The 26,553-nt window shown below is 44.3% G+C and overlaps 3 protein-coding genes across 4 annotated transcripts in view; 1 reads left to right on the forward strand and 2 right to left on the reverse strand.

Annotated features, from left to right (window-relative positions):
• The window catches only part of WWC2 (WW and C2 domain containing 2), a gene marked incomplete at its 5' end in the record, with an annotated part of 134,130 nt that extends 118,335 nt beyond the window's left edge, over window positions 1-15,795 (forward strand). For both annotated transcript variants that reach the window (XM_014592384.1, XM_014592385.1), the window contains 2 exon segments: window positions 11,621-11,748; window positions 15,575-15,795. In XM_014592384.1, the coding sequence (XP_014447870.1) occupies window positions 11,621-11,748; window positions 15,575-15,641 (195 nt within the window).
• Window positions 15,796-19,560: 3,765 nt separating this feature from the next.
• On the reverse strand, window positions 19,561-24,334 carry LOC102502456 (claudin-22). The gene is made up of 3 exons (XM_027776596.1): window positions 24,213-24,334; window positions 23,469-23,484; window positions 19,561-23,408 (listed from the first exon to the last, which is right to left on the reverse strand). The coding sequence occupies exons 1-3, from the start codon at window positions 24,332-24,334 to the stop codon at window positions 22,863-22,865; spliced, it is 684 nt and encodes a 227-aa protein (XP_027632397.1). The 3' UTR covers window positions 19,561-22,862.
• An 822-nt stretch (window positions 24,335-25,156) lies between these two features.
• On the reverse strand, window positions 25,157-25,929 carry CLDN24 (claudin 24). Its single transcript, XM_027776601.1, has one exon. The coding sequence runs from the start codon at window positions 25,927-25,929 to the stop codon at window positions 25,267-25,269; it is 663 nt and encodes a 220-aa protein (XP_027632402.1). The 3' UTR covers window positions 25,157-25,266.
• Between the last annotated feature and the right edge of the window lie 624 nt (window positions 25,930-26,553).

The raw sequence follows: 26,553 nt of genomic DNA on the forward strand, positions 1-26,553 counted from the left end.
GTGACCATCCCCCGTGGCGGGGGATTTCTCGCTTTCTGTCTCTATGTCTCTCTCTGTCTGTCTGGCGAGCGTACACGCCCTATAGCAAAAACCTCTCCAAAAAAAAAAAAACTTATTCCGACAGATTACTATTATTAGCGAAGCACTAGCATTTCCTATTGTAGGATATTTAGCTTTCCGTAAAGTAGTGTGAATATAATTGATTCTTTGTAAATATTTACTGAAGAAATAAATCTTGTAAAATCTCATCTTTCTTTTAAAATGAGTTAAGTGTACCACACACTGAAAATATTTCAAGATTTAGGGGAAAATGGCTTAAAGTAACACATGCTTTATTATAACCAATTTAAATAATGCAAAACTATAAAGCAAAAATAGAAGTCCTCTTAGAGGCCCTTTCCTCAGAGATTACCACCACTGACAATTTGATGTACATCCTTCCAGTTCTTTTTTTCTAAAGTTTTTAAAAAATTCATGCTAGACCATGCGCATGCATGTATATGTGAGAAAGAGGAAGAAAGAGATAGGAGCCCCTCCCCAGGGTCTGCTCACGCCATGATCCCCTCCCTCCCATCTCAGCCCATCAGATCACTGCCTGTGCCCAGCCTGTTTCTAGGCTGACCAGACTGGGTTCGAACCGAAGTGTCTTGTGAGAGCCAGTTTCTCTTAAGCAGTGCATTACCACTGCACCACAGAGCTGGCCCCTTAAAGTTCTTTGTTACGGAGGGCGTGTGTATGTGTTACCTGGAAGAATTACACAAAAATAGGGTCATAGAGACACATTATTCTGAAAGTTACTATTTTCCCCCCACTTAATTCTAGTAATGCATAATGAGCAACTTCCCAGATTAGTAAATGTTGCTGTAATTTATTATGTTTAAGGTACTTGCCCAAATAGATAAATCATCATTTTAAATTATTTTCCTAATGATAATTTACTAAATTTTCAGTTGTAAACAGTGTGGAAATGAACATTTCTGTTCCTATTTTTGCATCTTGCTGGTCTCTGTGGCATTCCTAAAGTATATATTCTTAGCAGGAGAATGACTGGTGATCAATTTGGCTGTGAACCATTGTCAAAGATCTTCTTGTGTCATTTGTTTATGTTTTGAGAGAGATTTTGCTATAGGACTCATGTGCTTGCTGGGGAAACAGAGACAGAAGCCGAGAAATCACCCTCCAGCGGGGATGGCCAAGCCGCACGCACACGCACCCAGCATGGGTTTCAAGCCACCAGGTCCAGGACTCAAACCGCAGTTGACTGCATGGGAATCCAATGACATAACCGTTATCCTATCTGCTGGTCCTTTGTTGTGTGTTTTTTAAGAATTATTCATTTAATTTTATTAATTTGTTTATTTTTTAGTTTGACCAGAGAGAGAGAGAATGAGAGAGAGAAAGTAAGAAAGCAAGCCACCAGGCCTGAGACTCAAACTGTGGTTGGCCACGTGGGAGTCCAGCACCCTAACCACCACACCACCTGCCAGCCCCCCTTGACATGTCTTTTAGGCCTTGTTCTTTCACTTCTGTCTGCAACAGTGGGCATGATGGGAAGACAAGATTCTTTTTTTTTTTTTTCTGTTTTTGGAGAGGTTTTTGCTATAGGGCACGTGTACTCCCCAGACAGAGAGAGACAGAGAGACAGAAAGCAAGAAATCACCCCCCGAGCGGATGGCCACGCCGCAATCTTTTCTCGTCCATTCTCATCTTGGGATCTTGGGCACACAAGCACACGCGCCCAGCATGAGTTGAAGCCACCAGGTCCCAGACTCGAACCATGGTCAACTACGTGGGAGCCCAGCGACACAGCCGTTACGCTAACTGCTAGTCCCAGGAAGACAAGATTTGTAATTCCCTCTTGCCAGCACCAGTCTTCTCTCCTTCTGTAGGTTATGACTCTTTGAATTAGAACAGAGCAGTTAGCTTTTCAGGTTGAGAAGGATCCCAGTTATGGGGTTGTCTTTCTACTTAGATTGCAGCTGAGGCTACCACGCTCAACAGGGCTGTTTTCACTCTGTCTCTGTGCCGACTACATAGCTCTGGCCTGAGCTGGTTTCTCATAAGACTTGGTTCTAAGCTACAAAAACAGCAGACACATTCTGGTGTTCGGAATTTTCCTGACCATTTCCTTTGCCACCAGCATACCCAGAGGCGTCCACTCAGCAGCACCGTGTTTTCTGTTCTGTTACTTAGCACATCGCTTAGGGCCCATGGGGAGAGAAGCTGACCTGTGCTGGGGGGGGGCCCCTTCCCAGCCTCTGACTTGTAGCGGTCATGGCCTCTTCCCCAACACTTGTGCCCCCTGCCCAATGAGGCGTGTGACTCAGACTGCCTCCACCTGGGGAGGAGGGTGTCTCTGTGGGATGTTACAGACTGGGACAAATGCCTTCCTCTTCCCAGTGCTAGCAATCCTTTAAAATGTTTGCAGTCTCGAAGATGAGAAAGGTATGCTTTGGCCCAGCCATGATGGTGCAGTGGGGGTGCAACATTCTGTGATGCTGGAAGCCATATGGGGGATCGGAGCTTGGTTCCTGGGTTGATCTGCACACAACAGGTACCCACACCCATGATCCTGGCTTACTGGAAAACCTGGGGGCACAAAGAGGGAGGGGAATGCGACATGAGACTGTTGAGGGTGCTTATTTTTCTCTCATAAAAGAAAAAAGAAATTTCCAAAAATGTGACTCAGAATTCCTTTTTTTTTTTTTTTTTTTTTTTTTAGGGTTTGTTGTATAGTGCGTAGACGCTACGCACAAGAGAGACAAAAAGCAAGAAATCACCCCATGGGGGGATGGCCACGCCACAGTCTCGTCTCCTCCATTCTCCTCTCAGGAGCGTGGGCACGCACGCACACGCACTCAGCACAAGTTTAAGCCACCGGGTCCGGGACTCGAACTGCGGTCGACTACATGGGAGTCCAGCGACATAGCCATTATGCCAACTGCTGGTCCCCAGAATTCCTTTTCTTAAAGAAGCTTTCTGAAAATCCACAGAAGCCAACTAGTATTTATAAGGTCCTACTGTTCCCCAAAACACAGATCAGCTAAATTGCGTTTTTATTTATCTCAGAGGGACTGGTTTTAGAGGTAGACACATTGGCGAGACTGCTTTTAGATGACACCACATGTCATCATAACATATTTAAGTTTTTCTATGCAAAAATGCATCATGACTTTTCTGATGACCCAAAAAATGCATTTCTTTTTTTCCTTCTTTTTTTTTTAATTTGCCAGAGGCTATGTACACTCTCAAGAGACAGGGAGTTGGGGGAAGAGGGGGCAACGCCCCCCATGAGGGTCACACTGCAGTCCGTTTTCAGGATTTTGGACAGTGTACCCCTCACTGCTCTGCACGGTTTTCAAGCCATGGGGTCCGGGACGCGTAACTGCACAGTTGGCGATGTGGGATCCAGCGCCCTCACCGCTGTGCCACTGGCTGTGCCGAAACTTTTTTTTTCCCATAAAGTAAGGTATTACTTTGTTTATTGATGAGAGCGAGTGGCCTTTCATATTTATTGCCATTTGTGTTTATTTTGTGAACTGCCTTTTTATACCCAGTGCCTTTTTTTTTTTTTTTTGTGGTATTTTATCTTTTTCTCCTTGTAAGTCCTCTTTTTACACCTGACTGCCATTTGAGTTACAAACGTTTTTGTCCGTTCTATCATTTGTTTTTTGAATGAATGCCTTTCAAATTACGGAAGTTGAAATGTTTGCTTATATTGAAATCCATCAATCTTTCTTTTATGGCTTTCTAGAGACTTTGTTATACTCAGTAATTGTTGAACAAAACTCTGGGTTGTTTTACACTTTTGAGAGTTATTAAAGCATGTTAATCTTAAAAAAAAAAAAAAAAAAAAGACTATCAAAAAGCCTAGCTTTCCCAGATGCCTACTGATTTCATTCATTCAACGTGTATCTGCTGAGCACCTACTGTGCGCAGAGCCTTCAAAAGCTTTGGGAGTCCTGAGGAGGGTATGCAGATGGGTCCCTCCCATCTGGGGGAGGCAGGAAGTAAGGGAGTAAGCTATGGTGCTGTCCAGGAAGGTATGGCAGGGCAAGAGTACTTGTAAGGAGTGTCTAGTTCCTGTGTCATCCACAGGTCTCACTGTGAAAACAGCTGGCTCTCAGTGTGTGTGTCTACAAGGCCTGGAAACCGGATCGAATCAACCAAGTCACAGTCCCTCTTAGCTGCCGTAAACATGGCGGAGGTTTCTGCCTGTTAGACGAAGAGTAGCAGCTGAGCTTCAGCACTCGGCCGCTTCCGCGTGCACTGCCGAGGCAGCTCAGCCCTCCTGACATCCGTTGGGGAGAGGGGGCAGTGAAAATTGACCCTGTGTCAGCACCAACAACGTTGCTCAGAATTCCTTTTCTTAAAGCAGCTTTCCCCAAATCCACAGAAGCCAACTCATATGTGTAAGGTCCCACTGCTCCCCAGAACACAGATCAGCTAAATTACGCTTTTATTTCTCTCAGAGGGACTGGTTTTAGAGGTAGACACAGAAGACACCACATGTCACCGAAACATATTTCTATGTTTTCCTGTGCAAAAATGCATCATGGCTTTTCTGATGACCCAAGATAGAGCGAAGGAGTTGTCTTTTTATTTGATAGTTAGTTATAAGTAAACATAGGTTTGGACTTCATGTCAGAGAAGCCTTATTCAGTATTTTACAACTTTTTGTGTTCTTAAACTCAAACTACAAATTAATCGTCATTTTGATTATTTATTGATAATGGGATGCTATAATCACAGAGTTATGTGCATATGCCAGTGTGGCTTATTGTGGTTAGCTTTGAAAACTATATAGTACATACCTGCTTTTGCTCCCCACCAAACCTAATGTAACCACTTCTTATTTGTCTAGATTTTTTTAAGCTAAATCCCACTTGAATTGCAACTGTGATTCATTAAATAATTATGTCATAGGTATTAAGTAGAATGTTATAAAACCATAAAAAGTTGTAGGACTCTGGTTTGTAGTCCAACATGTAAGGAATTTGTTTTTAATTCCAATTTAACAGCAGGTGAAAAACTACAAAATGAACAGCTCTTCTTAAATTAGTCAGAGAGGGCATACCACTGTCCCCAGGACCAGAGAGACAGGACAGAGATAGCTTAACCCAGAGTAAATGCCCATGAGCAGAAACCTCTGTAGGAACCAGGTCCAGGCTAGGAAATTCTTAGCTATAGTTGAGAAACTGCTGGGGGCCCAATGTGGACAAGACTGAGGGTTAACTCTCCTAGAAGACCCAGTCATGGGGACCCCTAGTTTTACTTCCAGGAGCCCTACCAGGTCCTTAAAGTTGAACACTGGAGAAAAATCCATTCGTGATTTCAACAAAGGTAGAGGAAAAGTAACCATTTTGGAATACACTAGAACATTCTTTTTAAGAAGGCTTAGCCTCAGTGTGAGGTATTTTACTGGGATTTTATTAGCGTCCTTACTAAAAGGGAAATACCAACATCCAGCCAATAATCCTGCCCCACCTAAGGTGAGGAAAAAGACTGAGAACCACTTGTGAGATTTACAGCTCAGGGACACAGGCCCATGGAAAGACCAGTCAACAGGCTGTCAGGCCCTTCCCATACCCACCACACCCTACCATCACACTACTAAAGGCCTATTTATTGGAATTCCTTTCACCTAGTGCACAATGTCTGACTTTCAAAGAAAAATAACAAGGCATACTAAAAGGCACAGTTTAAGAGACAGAAAAGGCATCCAAACCAGATTCAGATATGACAGGGATATTAGAATTGTCAGACCAAGGATTTCAAACAACTGTGATTAATATGCTGAGGACTATATGAAAGAAGTAGGCAAAAGTAAGAGGGACAATGGAAAGATAAAGATAGAAAGTCTAAGAAAAACTCCGACAAATATGGGAGGTGAAAAGCCCTGTAGCAGTATGAAGAATGGCTTTGATGGGCTCATTAGTAGAATAGACATGATTTAAGGAAAGAATATCTGAACTTGAGAATTTGTCAATAGAAACTTCCAAAGCTGAAAATGAATGCAAAGAGAAAAGAAACTGGAAAAACAGGAACAGAATATCCAAGAACAGTGAGACAACTACAGAAGATGTAAAGTATGTGTAATGGGGGCCGGCAGGTAGCATGGTGGTTAAAGGCATTGGAGTCCCACATGGCTGACCGTGGTTTGGGTCCCGGACCTGGAGGCTTGCTTTCTCATTTTCTCTTTCTCTCTCCCTTTCCCTCTCTCTCTCTCTCTCCCTTTCTCTCTCTCTCTCGCTTTCTCACACTGTCCCTCTCTGGTCAAATAAAGAATGGGTAAATAAAGTTAAATAAAAAAATAATTCTTAATAAATAAATAAAGTATGTGTAATGAGAATACCAGGAGAAGAAAAAGATAAGAGAACAGAGGCATTTTTGAAACAATAATACCTGAAACTTTTCCCAAATAATATCAGACACCAAACCACAGCTCCATGAAGCTTAGAAAACACTGAACAAGAAAATAAAAAACAAAAACCTCGGCATAAACGCATTTAAACTATGGAAAATCAAAAAGAAACCAGAGGAATAAACACCTTACTTATAGAGGAGCAAAGATCAGAATTATATCTGACTTTTTCAGAAATCGCACAAGCAAGTAGAGAGTGGAATGAAATAATTTAAATAGGAGAAAAACCTATCCATGTTGAATTCTGTACACTACAGAATCAACTTTCAAAAGTAAGGAAGATAATAATAAAGAATTTCTTAGACAAACAAAAACTAAGGAAATTTGTTCTCCATACACCCATCCAGCAAGAAATGTTTTAAAAAGTTCTTCAAAAAAAAAAAAAAAAAAAAGGAAAATGTTATAGATCCAAAACTTATATCTACATAAACAAAGGAAGAGCATTGAAGAAGGACAAGATAAAAATAGAACACTTTTCTTATTCGGGCCAGCAGGTGGCATGGTAGTTAAAGTGCTGGGCTCCCACATGGCCAAATGTGGTTCAAGTCCTGGACCTGGCAGCTTGCTTTCTCTCTCTCTCTGATCAAATTGAATAATAATTAATAAAATTAAATATATTTTTTTAAAAAACCTTTTCTTATTTGTCATTGACATAGGCAATTTGTTCAGAATAGCAGTAATGTATTCACTTGTGTGTGTATACTTATATATGCTTATGTATAAGTGGAAGAACGACAGCAGTGATACAAGGAACAGGAGGGAAGAATTAAGAATATTTTGTTGTAATAAGGTACTTGCAGCACTGTTTACTTAAGTTGCAGAAAGTGAATTTGGACTGGTTGTTTTTGTTTTGTTTTGTTTTGTTTTGTTTGATTTGTTATTAATGTATAATGCATACTCTAGGACAACCACTAAAAAGTAAAAAGGAACGTATAGTTGACATGCTATGATGAAGGAGAAAATAGAATCATAAAACATTCAATTAAAACAAAACAATTCAAGAATGAAAGACAAAAATAGGAACAAAGAACAAGGGCAGTAAATAGAAAACAGTAGCAAACATGGTAGATATTAATCTAACTATATCAATAATCACTTAAACATCAGTAGTCTGAATAAACTAATTATAAGATAGGTTATTAGAGTTGATCAAAAAACAAGGCCCACTCTTTTCTGTACAAGAAACCCACTTTAAATATAAAACACATACAGACTAAAAATAAATAGATAAAGATCAATGCTGACACTAATCAAAAAAATTCAGGAGTAGCTGTATTAATTTCAGATAGAGTGGAATTCATCTAGAAAAGTTATCAGGCGTAAAGAAGGGCATTGCATAATAACAAAGGGGTCAGTTCTTCAAGAAGACATAACAATCCTTAATACTACCTGTCTAACAGCACCGAAATATGCTAGGCAAAAGCTGATGGAGCTGGAAGGAGAAATAGATGAATCCACTATTACAGTTGGAAGCTTCAATCACATATATCAGAAATGGACAGATCTAGCAAGCAGAAGAACTCAACTGTGCCATCAATCAACTGGATGGAATTGACAGCTGTAGACTACTTTATATGATAGAAGAGTACACATTTTACTCAAGCTCAGATGGAACATTCACCAACATAGGCCACATTCTGGACCATAAAACACACTTTAACAAGTATAAAATAATATAGAAGTCATACTGTGTCTGTTAGACCACAATAGAATTAAACTAGAAATCAGTAAGAGAGAGTTATAGCTGGAAAAATCCCCAAATACAGGTGCTCCTTAATTTAGATAGGGTTACATCCCAATAAGCACATCATAAATTAAAATATCGTAATTTGGAATGCATTTAATACAACTAACCTACTAAACAGCATAGCTTAGTCTAGCCTACCTTAAACCGTCTCAAAACATTTACATTAGCTTACAGTTGGAATAAGTCATCTAATACAATGCCTCTTTTAGAATAGAGTGTGATAGTTTCATGTGATTCGTTGATACTGTACTGAAAGTGAAAAACAGAATGTCCTGCTGCCACTGCCAGCATCAGGAGAGAGTGTTGTACCATGTATCACTAGTCCAGAATAGATCAGAGTTTAAAATTTGAAGTGTGGTTTCCACAGAATGTGTATCACTTTTACACCATCATAAAGTTTAAAAAATCATAAGTTGGGGGACCATCTGTACTTGGAGAATAGATAACACACTTCTAAAAAAGTGTCAAAGAAGAAATCTCAAGAGAAATGAAATATTTTGAACTAAATGAAAATACAGTTTACTAAAATTTGTTGGATACAGCACAGGCATTGTCTAAAGGAAAATTTATAGCATTGAATACATTTCCTAATAGATAAGAAAGATCTAAAATCAATCATCTAAGATTTCACACTAGGAAATTAGGAAAAGAGGAGTGAACTAAATCCAAAGTAGGCGTAAGAAATCATAAAAATTAGAAATGAATGAAAATGAAAATGGGAAATTCACAGAGAAATATCCATGAAACCAAAAGCTGGTTCTTGCCAAAGACCATTAAAATTGATAAACACTAACCAGGCTAAGAAAAAGAACGTTGAAAACACGATTAAATTATTAATATCAGAAATGAAAGAAGGGAAATCAAAATACACACCGAGGGTGGATATGTGTGCATGTCCAAAATTCTGAAAGGAGGGAGAAATGGAGAAGGGATTGAGGCGTGGTTGGGAAGGTTGGTCTGTCTCTCTCCAGTGAGCACACGTGCCTTTTGCCAACGCAAATTTAAAAGAAATGAAAGATACATCACTGTAGAGCCCATGGACATTAAAAGAATAATAAAGAAATACTATATGCAACTCTGTGCCCACAGATTTGATAACCAATAGAAATAGACTAATACCTTGAAAGAAACCATCTGCCAAACTCACATGAAAATAGACCATCTCAGAAGACCTTGGATTGTCACTTTCAGCTTTGCTGTGAACCTAAAACTGTTCTAAAAAATAAAATTATTTTTAGAAATGTTTTGATGAGGAAGACTTGTTAAGAAAGTATTTACAAATATTGTTGGGTTTTTTTTGGGGGGGGTAGGTTTTTGCCACAGGGCACATGGCACTCACCAGAGAAAGAGATGAAAGAGGGAGGGAAAGTGAGAAATCACCCCCTCCCAGGGGAAATGGCCATTCCACAATTCCTTTTCCTCCATTCTTCTCTCTGGATTTTGGATATGCACATACACACGCCCAGCATGTGGCCACTGGGTCCAAGGCTCAAACTGTGGTCAGCCATGCGGAAATCTAGCACCTTAACCACTATGCCACTGCTAGCCCCTATATTATTAATTTTTAATAATTATTCAATCTCTAGTTTTTGCTGTTGCCCCCCCACTGCCCCCCACCCACACAGACTTCATCTTCCCTGTTCACATCTCCCATCTTGCACAGTGCCTAGCATATAGCAAAAGCAGCCACAGCAGGTCCTGAACACTGAAGTAGTGGAATCGGCAATGTCCTGGATACTGCTCAAGCGCTTTGCCTATATTGACTCATCTAGGCTTCACAACTCCTTGAAATAAGTACTTATTCCTAGTTTATAAACAGAAACCGAGGCACAGGGAGCTCACACACATTGCCCCAGGTCACACAGTAAGTGGCAGAAACAGAATTCGAAGCCAGGCAGTTCAGCTCCAGAGGGTTCTCTCTTCACCGCTGACCTGTACTCCCTTTCCTTGGAATAGTGGATGAATACATGCGTGAGTGAATGAATCAAGTGAAAAGGCAACTTTTAATATATCATTGGTCTGTTTTCATTTTTTAATATATCATGTGGGGGCCAGCAGATGACTTGGATTCTCACATGACTGAATGTGATTCGAGTCCTAGACCTGAAGACTTGAAAATCACACCAGGCACATGTGTGTGGATGCCCAAAATCCCAGGAGGAGAAGAGGTGCAGCATAGCCATCTCCCCTGGGGAGAGATTGTTCACTTTCCCTCTCACTGTCTCTCTCTCTGTCCCTCTGTCTCTGGTGCGGACACGCTCCCTACAGCAAAAAACCTAACAAAAACAAAGTTATCATGTAGGCCTGCCCTACAGCACAGTGACAGTGGTTAAGGAAGCCAGATCCCACGTGGCCAACTGCAGTTTGAATCCTGTCGCCAGCACCTTGAGAAATTCACTGGACATGTGTGTGTGTCCCAAATTGGTGGAGAGGGGGAAAAGGCCTAGCACCATGAGCATGCCCCGCTGGAGTGTTCACCTTGTCACTCGCTCCGACTAGCACACATGCCCTCTGAGAGTTTAAAAAATGTGTTTATGCAAAATATCCAAACGTCAATCAACATTAACACAGATCATAACGTGTGGTAAAGTCATCGTGAAATATTCGCATAGCTGTGAAAAGAACAAACTGCAGCTGCAGCGGGTAACGGTATATGAGTCCCATAAGCATGAGGTCAAACGGAAGTGGCCAGACCTTAGGAGTCCCTCCTCACTGTCTCACTCCGATCAACACACAGGATGGGACGGCTGGTAGAGACAGAATGCCGGTGCCCTTCAGGGTAGAGACCCGAGCACGGTACGGGGGCTCTGGAACTGGGGACGTTCTGTCATTTCCTCAGCGCTGGTTACGGGGCGTGTTCTGTCTGTAAAAGTTAAATGAACAATATGTGAGGTTTTCTGATAGGTTAAGTCTACTTTAAACCTTTTTTTTTTTTTAATGGCTAAGATAGAAGAGGGTCAAAAGGATTAGGCGTGTTCTGTCTGTAAAAGTTAAATGAACAATATGTGAGGTTTTCTGATAGGTTAAGTCTACTTTAAAACCTTTTTTTTTTTAATGGCTAAGATAAAAAAGGGGGGAAAGGATTAATAAGAGTTGGCAATGCTAACAGTACATATTTCTCGGAAACAGTGCTATGGGTATTTTTCAGATACCATCGGGGGAATTCTCAGGTTTTTCATATATGATCAAATTGTCACATATTGCCTGTGCAGTAAAAAAAAAATTAAATTCAGTTAAAATAAACTTGCCCCCGTCTCAGTCCTGCGCTCCCTCAGCATGAGCTGGGGTGGTGGGTGTTGTCCCTGATGGTTGAAAAGAGACACCTATGCTCCTCGCCACCTGCTTGCCCTCCTGACCTGAGTCTGCCATCTCTCAAGCCCTCTCACCTGACTTCAGCGACTCCTTGTTAGTATGCAGTAGGTTTCTCATGTTCGCGTCTCCTTTCCCAGGCCGAACAGTCCAAAGAGGAGCAGAAGCAAGGTTTGAGCGCAGAGAAGCTGATGCGGCAAGTCTCCAAGGATGTGTGCCGGCTCCGGGAGCAGAGCCGGAAGGTGCCCCGACAGGTGCAGTCCTTCAGGTAAATGGCCCCCGCCCAGACCGGCTTTCCGAAGACCCTCACGGGGTCTGCTGAGGTGCAGCGACAGTTCTTATTAAAATGAGGCAAAAGTCCCTTGATCCCCAGTTTGAAGAAATGCGTTTCCATTGACTCCTTCCTGAGGCTCCAAACCCAACTAGAAGAGTTGGAGTGTTGGTTAAAGCCTGGCCGCGCAAGAGCCCAGGTGTCTCCATCGCTTAGGAACTGCACATCCCACTGAGAAATCTTGACATAGGATACAGAACAGAGCAAAAGAGGCATAGCTCTTGGGGCTTTATTGTTCCCTCCTTGTGCAGACATTCCTCGGGCACACCACGCTAGACCCTACGAAGCAGACAAAGAGCAGTCTTCCCGCTCTCCTGGTGGGGCTCTGCACTGTGGAGGGTCAGGCAGGTAAACAGGCAGGCCCAAGGCTGTGTGGAAAAGCTAGCTGAAGGTCTAGGGAGGGACCTGAGCGCCCGCAGGAGGAATCAGTCTGCAGGGGCAGGTGTCAGGGCCGCCCACACTGCAGGGAGATTCCTGGAAAGGCAGCATTTGCACCATCATGGAAGGAGAGGCTGCATTCTTCAGGCACTAGTGGTGGTCTGTTTGAGCAGGGCATTGAGGCAGGAAGATCAGTATGAACAGCCAGGGGCTTAGGGGTCAGTGCCAAGTTCCACGTGTGTGAGCAGCCAACCGCCGGGTGCACCTGTGGGGAGAGCTGGGCTCAGACTACACAGGCCTTGGCCTCCCAGTGCAGGGGGTTTTAGGGAGGGAGCCAGGAGGGCTCTCCACGCACAGAAGGAAGTGGTGAGGATCGCCTCTGTGTGGGGCAGATGTTAGAGGCGTTGGGGAGAGGAGGCGAGGGACAGGCCCGCAAGGGGAGGCCAGTGTTGATGGACATGAGCAAAGGGCGGGTCGGCGGGTCCCAGTGGAGCGCCTGCCCTGGAGGTGGAGAACGCCGCAGAGGGGCAGGTGTAGCAACGGCGCGCACGAGCTCTGCTTTCGCACGTGTCGGGCTCACAGTGCCGGCAGGCAGCCCACGTAACCGGGGCCACGAGACCATCGTGGAGACGAAATCTAAAGCTAGAGTAAGCGTCAGGACAGGAGATGAAAACTGAGTTTTTCCTCCATGTCGTAGTTCCATCAATGGAAATGGGCTAGAAAGTGGGGAAAGGTGACCAAGAAAAAAGGCGAGTAGGCACCAACCACAGAAGGGCTTGCAGCAAGAGATGTAGGAAGGCCTGGCCGGAGAACCGAGAGGGCATGGCTGGGGCGGGGGAGAGTCAGGGAGGTGGAGGAGATTGTTTGATGCTGTCAAGGCAACAAAAAAGAAAGAAACTGAAAAATCCCCCAGATCTGGGACCAGGAGGCCAGTTAGGCAAGTAAGAGGAGAGTCACTGAGAGGGTTTCGTTTGCTGTGGATTTGGTGTGGGTTTCAGAGCAGTCTTGAGAAGGTGCTTTGAAGTGTGGGGAAACAGGAGCGTGTGGAGCAGAGGGTAGTCAGGAGGCGTGGGGTTGGCTCCGGATGGAGGGGTAAGCCTGAGCGCAAATGCCGGCCATCCTCCCACAGCGTGGTCAGAAGTGGAGGGAGGGAAGCGAGCTGCCGACCATGTGTGGTAGGGCTGGGTTTCCCTGCCTCCCTTCTGCCGTGGGTCCTTTATGGTTACTGCTTGGGTCTTTAGGACCGGTGGGACTGGTGGGCGAGAGGACTCTTGTCGTGGTGCTGTGGTCACTTGAAGAGTAAGTGGCACTGTTGGCGGGTGGTATCGTTCCTGGTTGTCACCAAAATCCAGAACAAAGCATTCACACCCATCCCTGCTTCCCTTAAGAAGCAGACACATTTCTGTCACCGGGCAGATTATGAGAATGGGGGGCTGAACCAGGATGAGAGACTGTGCTGGAGTCTGGCAGCACCCATGAGGATGCGCCTGGTTGCTGATACCTGGCTGGGGTGAGAGACAGGAGTGGTGGGCCTGAAGCGCTAACCCCACACACAGACGTGACGTCTCCCTAGCCTCTTTTTTCTCTTGGAGTCAGAAGCCCTGTGTTTTCTTTCTTTCTTTTTTATAATAATTATTTTATTTAACTTTATTTATTTTAATTCGACCAGAGAGAAACAGAGCAAGAGAGAGAGAAAGAAAAGGCAAGAAAGCCTCCAGGTCCAGGACTCAAACTGTGGTCGGCCATATGGGAATTCATCACCTCTACCCACCAGGCCTCCTGCCAGTCCCAGAAGCCCTGTGTTTTCTGACCACCTGATTTTTCAAAAGAAATTAGGAGTCAAGAATTTTATGTGGGGCCAGCGAGATGGCACAGTAGTTAAGGTGTTGGATCTCACGTGGCCGGTTCAAGTCCTGGACCTAGCAGCTTGAAAACACACCAGGCTCGTGTGCATGCATGCCCAAAATCCCAAAAGGAGAGTAGGAGAGAGGATTGCAGCATGGCCATCCTCGGGGGGGATGGGAGGAGGAGCAGGTGGAAGGTGATTTCTCACTTTCTCTCTCTCTCTCTGGCAAGTACCCACCCTATGGTAAATTAAAAAAAAAAAAATTACGTGAAATACCTTAAATGTAGGCACTGACGGACAATTAATTCAGGTCTTTGAAAACACCATGGTTTTCAGCTCTGCTGACGGCCTCCACTGACACCGTGGACATTCGCTCCTACTTTCTAAAATTTGTATTTATCTCTTAGGGAATCGGACAATCCAGAGGACACTGTCCCACAAAACTCCTTCCAGTGTCCAGTTTTCTTACTCGTCCTTTTCTTCTCGATTCTTTCCATCTCCAGAACATCCCCACTTGACTCTTTGTTTCTGACCCCACTTCCTCCTCTAAACTGTCTTTTAAGGGAAGACCAGTGCTTTATTCTTTTTTTTTTTTTTTTTTTAAGATTACTTATTTCTTGAGAGAGTGAGAAGTGACAGGCACCCCACCCAGCAGGGTCCCCAGAAGTCCACCCCCGACCTCGGCCACAAGGTCACAGGCAGGTGCACACGTGCCTGGTGTGCTCAGGGAGACCCTGGAACACAAACCCAGCACCTTCCCAGATGGGTTCAGCTTCGCAGAGTGTCACATCACCACTGTGCCACCTCAGCTGTCCCCTTACTCTTCCGCACAGCTCTCATCTCTCACGCCCTCGGGAAATGGTGCTTGTTGGCAGGATACTGTGTTTGAGGTGACAGCTTGCAGAAACCTAACACACACTGCTCTCGCCCTCGGTACCTGTGCAATCCTAAACCCGCTTTCTGTGGCTCTCCTAACCTGGAAACCGTATCTTACAGTGTCCTCCTCAGCTCCTCCCTTCAGGCGGTTTCTCCTCATCCCTGCTTCGGGATGCGGACAGTTGGCCTTTGTGACAGTAGCCCTCCTTCTTCCCCTTCATCTGAGACACGATGTCACGCAGCAGGTTGTCTCTGCTTTGGGGTAGTCTCAATGTTGTAGAGTTTCCTGGTAACTTGTCCTTTCCTTTGAGGTCACTGCAAAGTTTCAATATCGTATTCTGGCCCCTTTGAATCCTCCCCTACCTGGTAGGAACACACCTCTACCTAGAGTGAGCCCCTGGTGGTTTAAAAACTGTCTAATCTTAGAAACCCCAGAAGGGAGCTCACAGCTGGGACTCAGGTGTTTGGCCTTACACCAGAGCTGCCGTCCCCAGATGCCTTCTCTGTAAAAGGCAGAGACCGAATTGCTCGTCAGTGGAGTTCCACCCGAGGGAAGGCTGTATCGGGCTCGTGGAGACATCACCGCGGTTCTCGGGCAGTTTTAATGGCCAGAGGGTATTCCCACCACCGTATTTAAGGCGGTGTATTCTCACCCGACTCTAGGGAGAAGATCGCCTACTTCACCAGGGCGAAGATCAGCATCCCCTCCCTGCCAGCGGACGATGTGTGACCCCATCCCTCGAGATTATTTTTCCATCCAGTCACTCACTTAGAGGGTAAAAGACTGAACATTTGTTTGGGTTTTCGCGGGTTTTTTGGTAACATAATTATCAACTCTTGAAGAACATTCACATCAGATTTTCAACATGTTAATTTGTACAATACCTTGAATGTAATTCTTATGTGTGTGAAAAAGAAAAACAAACCAGATGACAGAAATGGGGCAGTCCGGTACCCAGACGCTGCGCGGTATGTGCGCGTCGCTTCCTTTGGGGAGAGCAGAGGAGGACAGGGGGGGTGGGCCTGAAGCGCTAACCCCACACACAGACGTGACGTCTCCCTAGCCTCTTTTTTCTCTTGGAGTCAGAAGCCCTGTGTTTTCTTTCTTTCTTTTTTATAATAATTATTTTATTTAACTTTATTTATTTTAATTCGACCAGAGAGAAACAGAGCAAGAGAGAGAGAAAGAAAAGGCAAGAAAGCCTCCAGGTCCAGGACTCAAACTGTGGTCGGCCATATGGGAATTCATCACCTCTAACCACCATGCCTCCTGCCAGTCCCAGAAGCCCTGTGTTTTCTGACCACCTGATTTTTCAAAAGAAATTAGGAGTCAAGAATTTTATGTGGGGCCAGCGAGATGGCACAGTAGTTAAGGTGTTGGATCTCACGTGGCCGGTTCAAGTCCTGGACCTAGCAGCTTGAAAACACACCAGGCTCGTGTGCATGCATGCCCAAAATCCCAAAAGGAGAGTAGGAGAGAGGATTGCAGCATGGCCATCCTCGGGGGGGATGGGAGGAGGAGCAGGTGGAAGGTGATTTCTCACTTTCTCTCTCTCTCTCTGGCAAGTACCCACCCTATGGTAAATTAAAAAAAAAAAAAATTACGTGAAATACCTTAAATGTAGGCACTGACGGACAATTAATTCAGGTCTTTGAAAACACCATGGTTTTCAGCTCTGCTGACGGCCTCCACTGACACCGTGGACATTCGCTCCTACTTTCTAAAATTTGTATTTATCTCTTAGGGAATCGGACAATCCAGAGGACACTGTCCCACAAAACTCCTTCCAGTGTCCAGTTTTCTTACTCGTCCTTTTCTTCTCGATTCTTTCCATCTCCAGAACATCCCCACTTGACTCTTTGTTTCTGACCCCACTTCCTCCTCTAAACTGTCTTTTAAGGGAAGACCAGTGCTTTATTCTTTTTTTTTTTTTTTTTTTAAGATTACTTATTTCTTGAGAGAGTGAGAAGTGACAGGCACCCCACCCAGCAGGGTCCCCAGAAGTCCACCCCCGACCTCGGCCACAAGGTCACAGGCAGGTGCACACGTGCCTGGTGTGCTCAGGGAGACCCTGGAACACAAACCCAGCACCTTCCCAGATGGGTTCAGCTTCGCAGAGTGTCACATCACCACTGTGCCACCTCAGCTGTCCCCTTACTCTTCCGCACAGCTCTCATCTCTCACGCCCTCGGGAAATGGTGCTTGTTGGCAGGATACTGTGTTTGAGGTGACAGCTTGCAGAAACCTAACACACACTGCTCTCGCCCTCGGTACCTGTGCAATCCTAAACCCGCTTTCTGTGGCTCTCCTAACCTGGAAACCGTATCTTACAGTGTCCTCCTCAGCTCCTCCCTTCAGGCGGTTTCTCCTCATCCCTGCTTCGGGATGCGGACAGTTGGCCTTTGTGACAGTAGCCCTCCTTCTTCCCCTTCATCTGAGACACGATGTCACGCAGCAGGTTGTCTCTGCTTTGGGGTAGTCTCAATGTTGTAGAGTTTCCTGGTAACTTGTCCTTTCCTTTGAGGTCACTGCAAAGTTTCAATATCGTATTCTGGCCCCTTTGAATCCTCCCCTACCTGGTAGGAACACACCTCTACCTAGAGTGAGCCCCTGGTGGTTTAAAAACTGTCTAATCTTAGAAACCCCAGAAGGGAGCTCACAGCTGGGACTCAGGTGTTTGGCCTTACACCAGAGCTGCCGTCCCCAGATGCCTTCTCTGTAAAAGGCAGAGACCGAATTGCTCGTCAGTGGAGTTCCACCCGAGGGAAGGCTGTATCGGGCTCGTGGAGACATCACCGCGGTTCTCGGGCAGTTTTAATGGCCAGAGGGTATTCCCACCACCGTATTTAAGGCGGTGTATTCTCACCCGACTCTAGGGAGAAGATCGCCTACTTCACCAGGGCGAAGATCAGCATCCCCTCCCTGCCAGCGGACGATGTGTGACCCCATCCCTCGAGATTATTTTTCCATCCAGTCACTCACTTAGAGGGTAAAAGACTGAACATTTGTTTGGGTTTTCGCGGGTTTTTTGGTAACATAATTATCAACTCTTGAAGAACATTCACATCAGATTTTCAACATGTTAATTTGTACAATACCTTGAATGTAATTCTTATGTGTGTGAAAAAGAAAAACAAACCAGATGACAGAAATGGGGCAGTCCGGTACCCAGACGCTGCGCGGTATGTGCGCGTCGCTTCCTTTGGGGAGAGCAGAGGAGAGGCAGCGCCCCGTGTGTTTGCCGAGCTGACCAGAACGACTGGCAGAAGTCCCCCCCCGACCTCGGCCACAAGGTCACAGGCAGGTGCACACGTGCCTGGTGTGCTCAGGGAGACCCTGGAACACAAACCCAGCACCTTCCCAGATGGGTTCAGCTTCGCAGAGTGTCACATCACCACTGTGCCACCTCAGCTGTCCCCTTACTCTTCCGCACAGCTCTCATCTCTCACGCCCTCGGGAAATGGTGCTTGTTGGCAGGATACTGTGTTTGAGGTGACAGCTTGCAGAAACCTAACACACACTGCTCTCGCCCTCGGTACCTGTGCAATCCTAAACCCGCTTTCTGTGGCTCTCCTAACCTGGAAACCGTATCTTACAGTGTCCTCCTCAGCTCCTCCCTTCAGGCGGTTTCTCCTCATCCCTGCTTCGGGATGCGGACAGTTGGCCTTTGTGACAGTAGCCCTCCTTCTTCCCCTTCATCTGAGACACGATGTCACGCAGCAGGTTGTCTCTGCTTTGGGGTAGTCTCAATGTTGTAGAGTTTCCTGGTAACTTGTCCTTTCCTTTGAGGTCACTGCAAAGTTTCAATATCGTATTCTGGCCCCTTTGAATCCTCCCCTACCTGGTAGGAACACACCTCTACCTAGAGTGAGCCCCTGGTGGTTTAAAAACTGTCTAATCTTAGAAACCCCAGAAGGGAGCTCACAGCTGGGACTCAGGTGTTTGGCCTTACACCAGAGCTGCCGTCCCCAGATGCCTTCTCTGTAAAAGGCAGAGACCGAATTGCTCGTCAGTGGAGTTCCACCCGAGGGAAGGCTGTATCGGGCTCGTGGAGACATCACCGCGGTTCTCGGGCAGTTTTAATGGCCAGAGGGTATTCCCACCACCGTATTTAAGGCGGTGTATTCTCACCCGACTCTAGGGAGAAGATCGCCTACTTCACCAGGGCGAAGATCAGCATCCCCTCCCTGCCAGCGGACGATGTGTGACCCCATCCCTCGAGATTATTTTTCCATCCAGTCACTCACTTAGAGGGTAAAAGACTGAACATTTGTTTGGGTTTTCGCGGGTTTTTTGGTAACATAATTATCAACTCTTGAAGAACATTCACATCAGATTTTCAACATGTTAATTTGTACAATACCTTGAATGTAATTCTTATGTGTGTGAAAAAGAAAAACAAACCAGATGACAGAAATGGGGCAGTCCGGTACCCAGACGCTGCGCGGTATGTGCGCGTCGCTTCCTTTGGGGAGAGCAGAGGAGAGGCAGCGCCCCGTGTGTTTGCCGAGCTGACCAGAACGACTGGGTGTCGCAGTGTGCGTCCCCGTGCAGAGGCCCTGAGGATGGCAGCAGTGCCGGGCGATGTCGGGGACACAGCAGCTCCCCACGGGAAGTGAGCGCAGGTGTGAGCGCACACGCAGAGTGCCCATCCACCTGAGACGGGTGCCACGCGCCTTCCGGCCCCTGTGCTCACACGCCTTGTTTCCTTAGCACAGTTCCCTTTGCGTCCTTTTATATTGGTCTAAAGAAGCCAGACTATATCAACAGGGTACTGGCTGCAAGAATATGAGACTACAGAGAAACCATGCTCCCGGCTACGCTAAAGATCTTGTGATTCATGACACTGAGGGGAAGGGCGAAGAAAGAACCCCACCAGCTTGAAATACGCTAAAATCACCTCATCACGCAGACTGCTGCTTCTGACTCAGCCCGGATTTACTAAGTTTGCACACTGTGCGCGTCTGGCTGGCACCGGTGTTTTGTCCTCGGTGTGAGAACTGTGTCCGGTAGAATAGGTGACCCCGGTGTCCTGGTGACATGGAGGAAAACACAGCAGCTCTCGTTTTAATAAAACCAAGAGCAGAGGAGAGGAGGTCTTGATTGAATCAAAGTTGCCAAAAGTAAAATCAAAGCATATCAAACGATTTCTAACATCGACTAGAAATTACCTTACAGCACCCATTTTCAGGAAAGTCTAACAGGACTTACGGTAAGCAGTTGAGCAGTCAAGGGAGCAGTGTGCCGGGGTGATTGTTCATTTGAAGTATAGGCTAAATTGTTTAAAAAGAAAGAAAACTATTCTGGATAAACAAGGCTAGGGGTGCAGACTGACCGAAGTGTCCTCTCACCCAGAATTTTAGCTTCCCAACACACACAGGCACGTCGTAAATTAAACAGAGCCTCAGTTCAGCTCTACCAGCGTGAAGGCTTTTGACATATATAATATTTAGACAATTTAAAGCAGCCGAGTTTGTTATACTGGAAGAAGCAATCTTATATAGCAAACTTCATCATTTTCTTTTGTAAGAAGTATGAAATCATCTTAAAGGGATGGTTTCTTTTAAAAAGTTCTGTTCCTAAGCTACAGTCTTCACCAGCAATAATTTTTTTTATTTTCTTAGAAGTATACATCATTTAGACAGTTTATCAGAACAAAGTTCAAAATAAACAGTTTTTGAGCCTAGACCTGTAGTTATTTTTTTCCTAAATGTTCCACCACTTAAATGTAAATTTCTTTGAAGACATAACTGGACACTACTCTGAACAGAAGCCAGCCTAGTGAATTGACTAATTCAGTCCTCCAGGGCTGCCCAGTTTTTTCTGTTAGATTTCTAAGGAAAACTGCAAACAGTACTTTCACCCACGTCCAGGTCAAACGTGAAAGCCAAGTTTATTTAATGTAAAGTGAAGGGCAGCTGTGTTCAGCTTCTTACTTTGACCGTGAACATGTTTATAGAATTACGTGTAGGTGTACCGTACGATTTTATTTTCTTCATTTATTTATTTACGGTCTTATTTATGTTCTGTTTAATATATAGTTTGGTTCTGGCCATTTAAAATGTTTGACATAGAAGAGGCTATATTGGAATATTTACAGCTTTATAAGTCTTCACCAGATTAGCTGTTAACTTTTTGTAGTACAAAAAGTTTCAGGCAAGTATTAAAAAATAAAATCTGTCTCAGGCTGGTAGTTAACAGTTGTGACCAAGATGCTTTTGGTTTTATTTTACAAAATTTGCTCATTTCTAACATGAGACACAAACTTATTTTAATATAATCCTTTTTCACACTTTAAAAATCAGCAATAGTGTTATGTATTTATAGGCAGCTTTTAATAATCCTGTCATTGTCACAATTGTACTAACCCAAATGATTCATAGCGATGAAACGTTTTAATAACTTGATCACAAAAACATATGGGCAAATATGAATTTTAATATTATAAATACTATTTTTAAAAAGTAGGATTTATTCCACACAGGGTAAAAAAGAATGTAATATTTAGTTCTCAAGTTTGAATTATCAGTATGCTATCACAGTTTTGTATATCAGAATCTTAAGTGTTACAGGTACAAAAAAACAGTTGCTAGCCAAGTGAACAAAGTTTAGCCGAATCTCTGTAGCATGCAAATCAAATAAATTTTAATTTTTTTCTATTGCTTTATCTATATTGTATTAAATGTCAAAAGCTCAGGACTAAACTAAATATTTAATCAGGTTAAATTCTGAATATGTTTCTGTTTTAATTTGTCTTGTTTATAAAAGTATGCAAATACATCACATAGAATAATTTTGATTCTGCACTTTCCATGTGTTTGTGTATAGAAAAAATTCAGTGTTTAAAAAAAAAAATCAAGAAACAAGAAACAAAGATACCTATTGCTTAATACTTTATTTCAGTGTCGTTTCTTGTTCGGTTGATTTCCCTGATTGGCGCAAACACAGAGTTCACTTGACCCATATACCAAGCAAACATAAAATCTTTCATGAAGAATTCCCCAAGCCAGCAGTTCTTGTTTGGACTAACATATTGCTGATAAAAAAAAAAAAAAAAAGGCAGAATATTTTCATTGTACAAATAAAACAAAGGGCTCCAGAAGAGACACTCTGTTGTAGCACCTCCTCAGTGGGCCACACACTCTGAAATGAGGCTGCGGTCCCAGGAGGCTCTCGGCACACACATGCAGGTCCTGACCTGCCTGGCCCCAGGGCTGCTCAGAGCCGAGCCAGTCTGGAATGGTGTCCAGCAGATAGAGAGCACAGGTGCAGGGACAGAAGCACATTTGTCTGGTAGATTCTACCCGAATCTTCCAACACACAAGATCGCCCTCCTCTGCTCAGAGGCATGAATGGATGAGGCTGACTCTGGGAAAGACTCCTCGTGACACTGAGGTCTCTGACTGAAAATGAGGTGATGTGTCCCATGCCTCTTGCCTCTAAAGCTTTTGAAGAGCCAGCAATTATTTTTTACTATAATCGGACGTCATGCACTGTAAATACGTACACAACAAAATCTTAGTCTCGTTATAGTTGATTATCTTAAACACCTGAAAGAAGTAAATGATTAGCAGTAATATTTTTAATTGCTGAGATGATTCATCTCTGTATGATAACCTTCAAAGATCCATAAGTATTAATACAATGTTTTATTTACCAGTTCTGTGCAGTCACTGAGCCTTAAGTTAAAATTGAGAGAAATGCATCCACAGTACCAGTATGATTACTATTAAGTCCTGATTGGTTTTGGTGTCAGAGTAGAAGATAAAAGTAGTTCACCAGTCTTAGAGAGAGGTCATAGCTTAAGAAACTAATTAGCCAAAGTGGGGGAAACTACATTTTAGAAAATCAAAAGCCTCGTGAGTGGGTGACCGTGTAGTGGGAAATCCTACCAAATCCAGAGTGGAGCAAGCCTGACCTGAAGAGAAGATCCCATGGGTCCCATCCAGCTTAGATTTCCAGGTGAGTGCTTTTCATCTCCAAGTGCTGACGCTGGTCTTGCATTTCTGCCACCACATAGTGGCTGGAAGCTAGAGGAGCTCGGGTCGAACAGGCCGCACAGTTAAGCAGACACCCTCCCAGGACAAGAGAAAATCCAGCAAACCAGCCCAAAAAGAGGGCTTCTCCAAACTCCCACCTGGGGACAATCTCTGGGATAGCTTCATCCCAGAACTCCTGAACCGTCACGTGGGCGACCCAAGAGACCGGAACAAAGGCTGTGATTCCTGATGTCCAGAAGAGAATTCCTCCCAGGATTAGCATTCGTGTCTTGAGACTCTGCTGTCTCTCTGCAAGTCTCAAACAGTCCAGACCAAACCCAGAGACCAGCAGGCCCAGAAACCCCAGCCCATTGGACAGAACCATTAAAACCCTGGAGATCCTGAGTTCGGCAGGCAAAGCCAAGAAAGACTCAAAGTCCTTGCACTGTGTCCCCACTTCCTCCTGGATGACGCAGGCTTGCCAGAGTCCCATGGTCCAGTTTTCCATTTCATTTAGCTATTTATTTAAATAGTTACTCGGAACCTCAAACAGAGAGTTAAGTTAACCCATACTCACCACGTTGTCATCACATCTATGGAGTATTACTGTTAGGATATACTTTAAATCATGTCTAGATTACTCGTAATATCTAATATGATGTCTACACATTACTTCATTGGCGTGGATTTATCGCAGTACCTGCAAATACCTTCTGTTTATTTTTACACCAGTTTATTCTCTTTTCTCTCTCTCCACTATCATTGGCTTCTCCCAAATATACACTCATTTTACTACTTAACACATATCATTTTCTTTGTAAATGTCTTTGTAAAATACATTTTTTCCAATGTGAATTTTTTTTAAATGTTTTCGCCATAGGGTACACATGTTCACTGGAGAGAGACGGGGGGGTGGAGGGAAAGTGAGAAATCACCCCCCAGGGAGGGTGGCTACACTGCAATCCTTCTCCTCCATTCTCTTCCTGGGATTTTGGGCACACATGCACACACGTCTGGCATGATTTTCAAGCCACCAAGTCTGGGACTCGAACTATGGTTGATCATATGGGAGTCCTGTGTTTTAACCACCATGCCACCTGCAGTTGACTTCTTTCTTTTTTAAAAGAATTATTTACTTAATTTTATTTATCATTGCTATCATTTTTAAATTTGCTACATTACATGCATGCTCACCAGAGAGACAGAGGGGAGAGAGAGAGAAAGAGAGAAGGGGAAAGTGAGAAAGCAAGCTGTTAGGTTCGGGACTCAAACCTTGGTCGGCCATGTGGGAATCCAGCGTCCTTAACCACCACCACTCTACCTGCCGGGCCCGACACTAGTTTTTCCTTTGCCTAAATATCCTTCTGTGCTACGGAAGTTAACAACAGGACTTTGCAGGGTGAAATCAACATTTCTGCTTATCCCTAAGAAATAGATCTCCATGTTTATGATTTCTTAGTTGAACTAAGGAAAATTTTCATTGGGCAAATGAACTGTCAAGGTCTAGATATGAAGCAAGCACCTTCGGAATTTTTTTTTTCTTCCATAAGAAGCTTTTAAGGGATGAGATGATAGAGGAGATTGGCCTGCGCTTTAAATCTGAGAGTATCACGAAGCACTAAAAACCATCAACCTCATAAAATCCTGTCTCACGAGAGGCCTAGTTGAATTTCTTCAACAAACCACTTCTGTTCAAAGACCAACGTTCTTGTTGAAGAAATTACATATTGTGCTTGTCTTAGCATGTGGTTTTACTAATATAGAGCACTTAAAAGATTTCATTCACGGGGGCCAGCAGATGGCGAAAATGTTACATCGCTGGGCTCCCACGTGTTGACCACAATTCGAGTCCCAAACCTGCTGGCTTAAAACTCATGCCACACACGTGTGTGTACATGCCCAAAATCCAGAGGTGATTTCTCACTTTATGTCTCTCTCTCTCTGTCTCTCCGGAGAGCACATGCGTCCGATAGCAAAAAATCTCTCTTAAAAAAAAAAAGATTTCACTGAGATCATCCATTTTTTCCAAAAGGAAACAGAAACTAATGGCCATTTCGGTCTACCAGCAATAGAAACCTTTCTCATGTAATAGGAACACGTTCAAACATAAGACCACCTGTATTGGACAACCACCAACACATACCAGTGTAACTGACCAGACCAGTGAGATATAATGCTTGTCATCATCATTTTCTTTTAAAAATAAGATTTTCTGTCATTCTCCAGATTCGGTGGGGGGCTGGGGGGGGGAGTCTGTATATAGAAAAATAGTTAACGAACGAGAAAGTGTGAGCAGCATAGATTTCATTAGATAACAAAGACCCCTTTGTCATACTGGTTGAGATAGGAGGTGTCTCTCTGGTTTTGTCAAAGTCTTACACCGTAGGGTCTGCAGTTCCATCTTCCAGGTATGGACCCTGAGTTTGTATTTCTGCCACCGCATAGTGGCTGGAAGCTAGAGGAGCTCGGGTCGAACAGGCCGCACAGTTAAGCAGACACCCTCCCAGGACAAGAGAAAATCCAGCAAACCAGCCCAAAAAGAGGGCTTCTCCAAACTCCCACCTGGGGACAATCTCTGGGATGGCTTCATCCCAGAACTCCTGAACCGTCACGTGGGCGACCCAAGAGACTGGAACAATAGCTGTGATTCCTGATGTCCAGAAGAGAATTCCTCCCAGGATTAGCATTCGTGTCTTGAGACTCTGCTGTCTCTCTGCAAGTCTTGAACAGTCCAGACCAAACCCAGAGACCAGCAGGCCCAGAAACCCCAGCCCATTGGACAGAACCATTAAAACCCTGGAGATCCTGAGTTCGGCAGGCAAAGCCAAGAAAGACTCGAAGTCCTCACACTGTCTCCCCACTTCCTCTTGGATGACGCAGGCTTGCCAGAGTCCCATGGTCCAGTTCTCCATTTCATTTAGGTCCAGATTACGGTTCTTCCAATGCGGCAAATAGGTTGTGATAATAGATAAAACCCATCCCAGCAAAGACAATGAAAGTCCGACAAATTGCATCGCTGTCCTGAAGACTAAAACCATTGCAACTAATCTTACAATGTTGCCACTTCTATAGGAACTGCTGTCTGCTCTGGTGGACAGTCGTGTGACGATCTTGGTTCTATGCGGCCTGGAATATAAGCTTTGGTCATTAACTCTTCGGGCACCCTGAAATGTGGTTTTGTTCTTGAATATAATGTTTCACGTAAAGGACGAAGGACTCTGTTAAAACTATGAGTTAGGCTTTCTGATAAGGATTTGATCTGTTACCTTCCAATTTGCTTGGTAAAATTATATCCCCAATGCTTGATGATTATAAGTCTGAGGATGAACAAAGAGGGCTCTATGACCCCTCACCCTAAAATACAACAGAAATCTTTGTGTTTCAATATGGATTAATTAGATTTTAAGTGGTGATAAAAGGCCAGCTCTTTTCGACAACAGGACTTCATTGTAGTAGCTGAATCTGAGATTTCAGGGATGCAAAACAAGGCTTTGTAAAGAAAGGTAGACTGTTTCCCTATAATCTTTATTCTTCTCGGACTTCCTTAACCTACACAAGCGCCTGGCCCACGTTCTTGAGTGTCACAGGGACTCAGCTGGAACTTGGCAGCAAGAGTTCCCTCAGATTCCTTTGAAAGGTAGAGCTGGTTCACCAGGTTAATT

The sequence above is a fragment of the Tupaia chinensis genome, unplaced genomic scaffold (assembly GCF_000334495.1).
Source record: "Tupaia chinensis unplaced genomic scaffold, TupChi_1.0 Scaffold000685_1, whole genome shotgun sequence".
In the NCBI taxonomy this organism is placed as follows: Eukaryota; Metazoa; Chordata; class Mammalia; order Scandentia; family Tupaiidae; genus Tupaia; species Tupaia belangeri.